General features: G+C 57.2%; 1 protein-coding gene across 1 annotated transcript; it reads left to right on the top strand.

Moving 5' to 3' along the window:
- The first annotated feature begins 4,184 nt into the window (after nt 1-4,184).
- Nucleotides 4,185-9,213, top strand: APH1A (aph-1 homolog A, gamma-secretase subunit). Its single transcript, XM_050329889.1, has 7 exons — nt 4,185-4,386; nt 5,548-5,718; nt 6,874-6,947; nt 7,097-7,219; nt 7,551-7,678; nt 7,912-8,035; nt 8,269-9,213. The coding sequence occupies exons 1-7, from the start codon at nt 4,274-4,276 to the stop codon at nt 8,304-8,306; spliced, it is 771 nt and encodes a 256-aa protein (XP_050185846.1). The 5' UTR covers nt 4,185-4,273; the 3' UTR covers nt 8,307-9,213.
- Nucleotides 9,214-9,605: the final 392 nt, after the last annotated feature.

Raw genomic sequence — 9,605 nt, 5'->3', positions numbered from 1 at the left:
AAATAATATTAACATTTATTACTAGCAAAATAAAACTAAAGAACTACATCTAAAATAATTCTATTTAGGTAAAAAGTATTATGTATTTACAGAAATACCTCTCCCCCCTTTTTTATTAGTCCAAGGAGGAGAAGCAGTCTCTTTCTCCATTCTCGGAGTTCCAGGTCTTTTCAATAACTCTGCAGCACTCTAAAGCTCTTCTTCTGTTATCTCAGGACGACAACTCCTTTTTGTCGCAGCTGGAACTCTTTTTCTTTCTCTCTCTTTTCTGTGTCGGACTCCAGGGTTGGGCCTACCCCGCTCCTGGGCTAAGACCGGAGGCTGGGGGTTACGCAGGCCCTGTAGGGTCTTCCATGGACTACAAGGGGACACTTGCCTACCATGGATCTTCACCACAGGGTCACAGGGAATAATGGCTTTTGAGTCCACCTCTGTTTCCTGTGAGGTCCCTCCCCATGGGAGAACAGTCCTTGATAGGCCTCTCTGATATAGGTCTATCATGGATCCCTCACTTGGATCCCAAGCTTACCCGAGCCGTTCTCGCTCTGGTGTAAGTCTCTTTCTCAGGGTCACAAATCATCAGCAGCAGCATGGATCCCACAAACAGATCCCAGTATCCCACCTGGGCTGTCTCGCTTAAGTTTCATACTTACGCTCGCTCAGCGTAAGTTTCCCTCAGGGTCACAAAATCTTCAACAGGTCCCTGCCTCACCTCAGGTCTCTCATAAAGTCTCGGCCTCCTCATGCATCAACTTATTCCAGTGTAGGCTCTTCCACAAGCAGCATGGGGGTCTCCTCACCCCAACAAACTTTCATAGGTGGCATGACTTTATTTTTTCAGTCTTTTCCCTGCTAAAGGGAGAGAGAGAGAGAGAGAGAGCAAGAGAGGGGGGAGAAGCAGGCCCCACTTCGAACTTCTCTCTCCTGCTGCAGCTTTGGTCTAGAACACTTTGTTATCTCTCTGCCAGAATTCTTGCTGCAGCATTCTTGTCCAGGCTCTTCTCTAAAGTTTTTTTTTTCTCTGCTCTGTTATAGGAGAAAAGGGGGGCTTCAGTGCCACACCTACCCCCGGCCCAGGGCTGGGGAGGAGGGGGCCTGGCCCCCACTTGGGGCCTGCCGCTGCTCCTACATGGCTACCTAATTTCAACTGCTACTAATTTCAACTGCACAACCACCTTCTCTTCCGTTTTTGTTAAATATGTCATTAGCAAAGGTATTACTGAAAGATTTGACTGGCTTTTTCTCTGGAAATTTATCTGGACAAAACCATCCTCAGCCCCAGGGGCTGGCTGGTGGGCAAAAACACGACATCAAGTTTCATATGAAGGACAACCTTGCCTTCTGTGGGGACATCCGGTTATCTCTGTGAGCCTCCAAGGATGCAGCCTCAGCTATGGGGAATTCTAGTTATCCTGGGGTCAGTAAGGCAACCTCGTAAAACACACCTGCGTGAGTGGGGGTTTCACTGAGGGCTTACTTTACTCCTCTCCTTTCCTGCCTCTCAGGTTCCCGTTTACTTGGCCACTTTTTGTAATAAATACTGGGCTTATTGCTGACCTCTCAGCAGTGTCTTGGTTTTCAATCTCGGCATCCTTTCGAGCTCACCTGTTACAGGGTGCAAGGCCTGTCGTGAGCTGCAGCCCCCCACCCTGGACCTGGACGAGCAGGAGTAGAGGGAGGACAGTACATGCCATCTTGGACTGCTGAGCTGTCCCTCTGCAAGGGCTGGAGCTCCTCCTTGGGTCTGCCTTGTTTTCTTGCAGTGCATCAGCTGAGCCATTCTGTTGTTTGGTCAAAGCACCTTCCAGACAGGGGATTGTCTGGCTCCGAAAAGAACCAGAGTGTAAAAGCACCTTTTCACTGGAAGCCTGCACCCTGCACTGCAAACATGCCTGCCCTGCACTCCAGTCAGGGTGCGTCCTGGTGCCCAGCCTCTGTCGCCTTCCTGCTGGGACAAAGAGCCTTTTCACACCCACTGTTTTTTCCCCATTAGCTGTTGCTGCCTCCTGGTTTGTACCAGTCCATCTGACTTAACCGTTTACACCCCTCTGCAAGGGTTTTTTCATTCCTTTGAACTGTCTGTGGTTTGGCAATAATATCCTGATACCTGTTCCCAAGTGATGCTCTGCCTGGGAAAGACATGAGGCATTTCATGGTTCAGCAAAGCTTTGCATTTCCTCCATTCCCCCACCCATCTTCTTCCCCACGTGGCCCTGCAGAGAGGTGAGGCGGCCAGGGAAAGCCCTGGGAGGGGCACTGTGGAGCAACTGGCATGGGAGCTTGACCTAGAGGCATGTCCCCCACGCGTCACAAGCCCACGCTGAGGGCCTAAGTGCCTGTCCCCTCCTCCCTTCCTCTCCCTGCCCTTCTCCCATTGAATTGCAACCTTTGGATTTGTTTCTCTTGGCCTGACAGACTGAAGATCTCCCCAAAGAGCTTTCAGCCCTGCCATGGGCTGCCACCCCACTGATAAACCACCCCATTAACCTCTGGCAGCCTTTCACCTCTGCCCTCTGCCCTGAGTTTTCTGGGCCTCTCTGGTGCCTTACTTCATCTCCAAATCCTTCCTGTTCGATACTCTTGAACTACACACTGGAGGGGGAGGACCACACAAAGAGAGATCTTGATGAGACATGTTGAGCTGTGCTGAGCCAGGCACAGACCACTGTCACCCCTCAGTCCCTCCCTGCATTTAAAGTTTGAGAGATGGGGGTGAGGGCCAGAAGAGCCACGTTGTCAAGCTGTGTGGGGTTTGTTGCAGGGCTCTGGGGGTTTTCAAAACAGGTCAAGCAGCCTGAAGCCAAGTGTCACACAAATCGCCCTGTCTCCAAATCGATATGACAGACTTGTCAACACCAGCAGAGGACAAGGGAAACCAAAACCATGTGGTGCTGTCTCATTTCCATATGAGTTATGAATGCCCCATGTGCAGTGCTCGGTACTGCACTACACAGCGGGGCTGTGCTGCCTGTGAGGGAGTGTGCAATGAAGGGGGATGTGTGGCCCTTGCTCCACATGCTCAGGGGGGTTGGGACCAGCACTGGAGCACCTCTGCAGCAAGACAAGCCTATGGCAGGGTGACAGGCAGCAAGGGATCCATGGGGAGCATTCGTTATATTGGTTTAGTAGTTGCTGGCCTCAATGTTGATTAATTGGCTTTCAGAGCAATAGAAAATAAATAAGAAGCGCTTGTTCTCAGGGTTCTGTAATGTGATGCCTTTCTTGCAGGATGTCTTCCCTATATTGATGCTTATTGTCCTTGCGGACTGGGCTAGATCACCATCTTGGTGAACTTCACAGGTGATTCCCTCTGGGCCAACTGGTCTGAATCTGACCTGTTTTGCAACGAAACTATTAAACCTTAGGCAAACTTGTGCCCCATTTCCTCCTGTGGGATGCCTTTTGCCAGGGCCTGACTTGGCCCTGCAAACCCCAGTGATCACGCCAAAAGCCAGCAGTGTCCCCGGAGCAAAGTTCCAGCCTGCAGCTTGCTGGCTGCAAGGGTCAGGGAATGGGCTGGAAGGGCAATGCCAGGGCCCTGGGGTTTCCCTGCTTAAGAAGAGCCCTCTGTGTGCCACACTGGAGGGCTCTGCTGCGGATTGTGTCTCCCAGGAGCAGGGCCCTATTCCATGAGCGGATGCCTGGAGACCCAGACCCCTCAGCAGCTTCGAGCCTGGCTGCAGGTGTGCCGAGACAGGCACGGGGACCGCGCTCCTGCAGAACTCGGCATCCAGTGCAATTGTACGGCGCCTTCTGGGCGCAGAGAGGGTGCGGTGTGGGTGTCCGTACGTGGGAGCAGCCCCGGGGTCCCTTTCTTTGACAGGTCTGGTTTGGGTTGGACGTAAAAGTGGAGGGAACACGGACTCTTCCCTGCGGAGCCCGTTCCAGTGCCGGGCCCCGCTCCCGCGAGTCACCTTTTCACATATCCCACATTCCCGCCCCCTTTTCCCCTATCCCACATTCCCGCCCCCTTTTCCCCTATCCCACATTCCCGCCCCCTTTTCCCCTATCCCACATTCCCGCCCCTTTTTCCCATATCCCACTTTCCCGCCCCTGCTCCGGTGACGTCACCGACCGGCCCCGCCCCGCCCACCGCGGTCGGGCCACGCCCCTCCCGGCGCGGCCCCGGTGGCCGCTTCCGCCGGCGGCGGCGCGCGCAGCCGTGACGTCAGTGGCCCCGGAAGGGCGGCGGAGGGGGAAGGGCCGCGGGGCCCGTCCGGAGCGAGCGCCCGTCCCGCCTGTCCCGGCCCCGCGTCCCGCCTGTCCCGCCGACATGACGCTCGCCGTCTTCTTCGGCTGCACCTTCATCGCCTTCGGGCCCGCCTTCGGCCTGTTCCTCTTCACCATCGCCCGCGATCCGCTCCGCATCATCATCCTCATCGCCGGGTCAGTCCCGTGGCGGGGGCGCTGGCGCTACTGTGGAGGGCTGGTGTGGGGCCACGATCGGTGCCGGGAGCGGTGTGGGGGTGACGGGGCGCAAGGACCAGTGCTGGTACCAGTGTGGGTGTGACAGAGGTACTGGTACCAGTATGGGTGTGACAGGGGCGCTGGTACCAGTATGGGTGTGACAGGGGCGCTGATACCAGTACGGGTGTGACAGGGATACTGGTACCAGTACGGGTGTGACAGGGATACTGGTACCAGTACGGGTGTGACAGGGGCGCTGGTACCAGTGTGGGTGTGACAGGGGTACTGGTACCAGTGTGGGTGTGACAGAGGTACTGGTACCAGTATGGGTGTGACAGGGGCACTGGTACCAGTATGGGTGTGACAGGGGTACTGGTACCAGTATGGGTGTGACACGGTGATGGTCCCAGTGCCTGTGCATGACCAGTATGGTCATGATGGGGCACTGTCACAATGCTGGTAACAATATGAGTGTGAGAGGGGCACTGGTACCACTGCTGGTAGTGGTACCAGTGTGGGTGTGATGGGGTGCTGGGACCAGTGCTGGTGCTGGTACCAGTATGGATGTGATGGGTGCTGATAGCATCAGAGGTGTGACAGGCATGTGACTGGTACTGGCTGAGGCACCCAGGCACCCTCATGGGACCAGTACCTGTGCTGGTGTGGCTTCAGTGGGGTCACCAGTACTCATAGTGGTGCTGTTCCTTGCATGGCAAACCATCATTGTTTCTCTTACTGTCACAGCCATTAGCACATCATGGACACCAGTACCTACCTTACCAGTGCCAGGGGAGGGTTGGGAGTGGTGCTGTTGTGTGTGTGCAGCTGGGGCACTGGCACCAATATCTCTGGGACCAATAGGGCATGGTACTGGTGCTGACGTGGATATGATCCTGGCACAGGTGCTGGTACTGCTTTGAGCACAACAGGGGCACTGGTGCCAGTTCTGGCAAGTGGTGAAAAAGGAGTGCAGGCACAGCACAGCATCGGGACCAGTACAGGCACCACCTGCCCTGCACTGGGACCAGAGCAGTGCTGGTGCTGGTGGGAGAGCGGGCCAGGCCAGGGCACAGCTGCCACAGGGGTGCAGGGTGGTCCTGATGGACCAGCCCCAGTGCCAGCAGGCTCTGTCTCTTGCAGGGCTTTCTTCTGGCTGGTGTCGCTGCTGCTCTCGTCCCTCATCTGGTTTATTGCGGTGAAAGCCAGCGACCCGCGGGACGAGCGGCTGCAGAAGGGGCTCCTGATATTTGGGGTGATGTTCTCTGTGCTGCTGCAGGAGGCCTTCCGCTTCCTTTACTACAAGCTCCTCAGGTAATGGCGTCCCCCCTGCTGTGCCAGTGCTGCTGCAGATAGTGGTCCCAGTTGTGGGGGCTGTCACGTTTCGTCTGGGAGCTCCTGGGCTGGGGGGGATGTCACGTGTGGCACTTGGGCTGGGGGGGATGTCACGTGTGGCACGAAGCCGCCTCGGTGCTCACTGGGAGCGCATGGGTGGCACCTGTTCTGGCGTGTTGGCCTCAGTGGGTCTCGGGTGGTGGAGCAGAGCAACTCTAAGGTCTGGAGGGCCTGCTGCCCAGCCCAGCCCAGCACACGGTCTCGGTGCAGCGTTAGCAGCTCCTGCCTCCATGGTGCCACTTGCTTGGAGCGCGGGGTTTGTGCTGCCGGGTGAGCGCACACTGCACCCTGTCCTATGTGTGGACAGACAGACAGACGCTGTTCTGGGGCTGTGCAGGCAGGCACAGGCAGGTGTAGTGCTACAGTTGGCATTCCCTCATAGCCCCCAGCTTTCCTCTGTGGAAGCTGGAGCAGGCCAGGGGAGCCAGGGCTGCAGACTTGCAGTGCTCCCTGTGGCAGGGCACTGTCGGAGGCGGGCAGGCAGAGGGTGGCAGAGCTCCACGGAGCAGCCTCTGACACAAACCAGCCTCTGACACAAACCACTGCATTTCGCTCGCCGATCCCCGGATCCAAGCTCTGCTGCCCTCTCCGGGCCGAGGAGCTGTCTGGTGTGCTCACCTGCCACACCTCTAGCTGATAAAAATTATGAAGCCTTTCCTCTCCCAGTTTCTCTCTCCAGAGAATTTTTCCAGCTCCTTCCTTGTTTGTCAACATCTTTCTTAGAGTATAAACGCAGAGATCAGGTACAGCCTCCCTCTCCTGCACTGGAGCTGCTTTCCATGCGGGGGTGCTGCTGCTTGCCTTACACCCCATGTCCTGCTCACCCCAGCCCTGCTCTGCTCGGCTGGCTGGCACCCGCATTCCTCCGCGGAAAATCTTTCTGTGTGGCTTCACGTGGTTTTCACATGTCTGGTTTGCCTGGTGGTACAAGTCACACGGGTGTTCTCCGTGGTGGGTGTTGCAGCTCGGAGTGGGGAGGTTACCAGGAGGATGACACAGTGCAGACTGAGTGCTGCACCATGCCTCAGGAGATGGCTGAGCTGTGCTGGGCTCCACTGTGCTCTCACCCCACAGGAAGGCCATCGAGGGGCTGGTGGCTCTCAGTGAGGACGGCTGCTCCCCCATTTCCATCCAGCAAATGGCATATGGTGAGTGCCGTGCAGAGCAGGGCACCCTGACCGCAGGGCTGGGCGTGGTGCTGGGAGCAAAGGGAGATTTCTCATGCCAGAGCTGGCTGGGAGGTGCCTGGGGTGGCCCCTGAGAGGCTCAGGGCTTGACAGTGTCCCTGTCCTGGCAGTGGCTGGCGTGGGCTTTGGTCTCATGAGCGGCGCCTTCTCCATGATCAACCTGCTGGCTGATGCGTTAGGGCCTGGCACTGTGGGCATCCATGGGGATTCGCAGCTGTACTTCCTGACCTCAGGTGAGTGACTAGCACCCTTTGCTCATGCTTCTGCCCCACTACAGAGGCAGCAGAGCCAGGGGGGATGGAATTTTCCCTCCATGCTGTCCTCTCCATGCTACACCCTCACCCACCTGAGCCCCTGTCACATCTCTCTGTGCCAAACCCTTCTTTCTGTCCCCTGTGACCCTCCCTGCTCTTCTCTCCCATCTCTCCCCAAGCGTGGGAGAGATTCTCCAGCTCCTCCCAGTCCCGCCCATCAGTGTCTCTACTTCCCCATCCCTTCCCCAAGCCTGCAGGCCAGGTCAGGGTGGGTGATTCCCTTATGACACCTCTCTGCTTCTCCCTGCAGCTTTTATGACCATGGTGCTGATTTTCCTTCACACCTTTTGGGGGATCCTCTTCTTCCATGGCTGTGAGCATCGGCGCTGGTGGGAGATCGCGGCGGTCGTTGTCATGCACCTCGCTGTTTCGGGGTCGGTGAGTAACTGGGAGCAGAGCTCTGCACCAGGACCTGTATTTGGGGTACTGGTCCCTGTCCTGGGGGGAAACAGTCTTTGGCACTAGCAAAGCAGCTGGCCCTTCACAAACCAAATCCTGGAGTTGGTGTCCCCTGTCCCACTCCACTCGTTGAGGTGGCGACACTGCCACACATCCTGTCCCTGTTCCTCTCCTGCCTGCTCACCCTTCGCTTCTCCTGCCTCTCTCCCCAGTCGTTTTGCAACCCCCTGTACGTGGGCAGCCTGGTGCCCTCCTACATTCTGATGGCTGCTGCCGCTGCCTGGGCTTACCTACTGTCGGGGGGATCTGCGCAGAACCTGCGGCGCTTCCTGCTCTGTAAGTCCTGCTCCGTAAAGGGGACACCGTGGGTCCTGCTGGGTACCAGGACTCATGCTGGGATGGCAAGAGGCTGTCCCTGTGGCTGGAACAAGGACATCAATCTCCTTGTCTTCCAGACAAAGAGGAGCAAATGGTTTTTGGTGCCAGCGGTCAGGTTGTTGCCTCTCCTGGGGGAGGTGGGGTAAAAGAGTTTGGTGAAAACTGACCCCTTCTCCTCTCGGTTCCTGCAGGTTTACGGAGTGGATCCAGCCCCCAGCCAGGATCCTGAGGCCCTGCAGGATGTTCCTGTCCCCAGCCACCCCTGCCCTCCCCTCTCCTATCCTGGTGGCAGGATTGGCCATCACCTTCTCTGCAATATCTTTTCTCCTGGACTCGGGGACCCTGGCCAGCCCCGGCGGGGCAGGTGCTGGGGTCCGGCTGTGGCAGCCAACCTACCAACCAACCAGTGTGGCTGGGACTCCAATGCCCCTTTGGGAGCCCCCATAGAACAGCTCAGTGTTGAGGGGCCTGACTCCACTGGCCCTGCCGTGAGCTCAGCCCCAGATAGCTTGCCTGTGAAGGATGCTACCTTGGACTGCTGGAGTCTTGAGCCCAAAGAAACCCATCGCTTCTCCCCCCGCCGTCACAGGCGTTGCCCCCACCGTGCAAGGGTGGGGTGCCCGCATTGCCTCCTCGCTGCAGGGTGGAGGAAGGGGCTTTGCAAAGTGCTGCTGTGCTCTGGCTCACAGCAGACCCTTGTGAGGCTCCTTTCTCCACCTCTTTGCCCAGTCTTGCTGCCACAGGAGCCACGGCCCAGGCGCTCACCTGCGGTAGCGCCGTGAGCTGTCACCTTGGTACAGCAGGATGGTGCTGGGAGACCCAGGGGTACTGAGAGCTTGCAGGGTGGGAGGAGAAAGAGGGAGAAGGCAGTATCCAAAGGGCGCAGTGGACACGGAGGGTGGCGGAGGGATTGGGAGGAGATGCAATGCCACAGCTGTTGCCGGCACAGATTTGGGAGAGGGTTCAAGGGACCATTCCAATGGATCATTGCCCTCTCCTGTTCTTGGGGATTTTCAGGCGGGTACCAGCCCTGATTCTGTGCCACAGGGCTGGGAGGGAGAAACTGCCATCGGGCTGAGAAGGCAGTTTTATCCATAGTGGGCTTTTATACCAATAAAATTAAGTACCACAGAGAAGTGGGTGCTGTGTGTGGCCATCGGCACTGCCCCTGTGGGGAGGGTACAGGCAGTGGTGGCAGTGTCTTGTGCTGGTGTGACTTGGGGAGCATGGTCTGGCAGTTGCTGGCCCCATTTGCCTGGAGGGCTTGCTCCTGCTCTGTTCATCCTAGCAGGGGTTAGGCTCTAGTTTTACAACTTTGAGGTGGAAGCTGCTGAGGGCTGGAGTCTACAGGTTCCTCTCCTCTCCTGAGTCTGGATAACTTCTCTTCGTTTTGCCCTGGCTGTAAAGCTCCCAGGGGTTTGGCTCCAGTTCCACTGGAGCCACCATGGAAGGTGGGAGGTAGCCCTGCATCTAGGGCTAATCTAGCTCTGATAGAGCTGTAAGTGATCTGGGTGGGGGCTGGCCAACA

The sequence above is a fragment of the Myiozetetes cayanensis genome, unplaced genomic scaffold, assembly GCF_022539395.1.
Source record: "Myiozetetes cayanensis isolate MyiCay16 unplaced genomic scaffold, myiCay2020 scf4, whole genome shotgun sequence".
NCBI lineage: Eukaryota > Metazoa > Chordata > Aves > Passeriformes > Tyrannidae > Myiozetetes > Myiozetetes cayanensis.
Note: the sequence above shows the minus strand (reverse complement) of the source record. Positions and strands in the feature narration are given on the sequence as shown.

Coding starts and splice junctions, on each gene's coding strand:
- APH1A (XM_050329889.1), top strand. CDS start 4,274: ATGACGCTCGCCGTCTTCTTCGGCTGCACCTTCATCGCCTTCGGGCCC. Junction 6,948..7,096: donor CATCCAGCAAATGGCATATG/GTGAGTGCCGTG, acceptor CTGTCCTGGCAG/TGGCTGGCGTGGGCTTTGGT. Junction 7,679..7,911: donor ACCTCGCTGTTTCGGGGTCG/GTGAGTAACTGG, acceptor CTCTCTCCCCAG/TCGTTTTGCAACCCCCTGTA.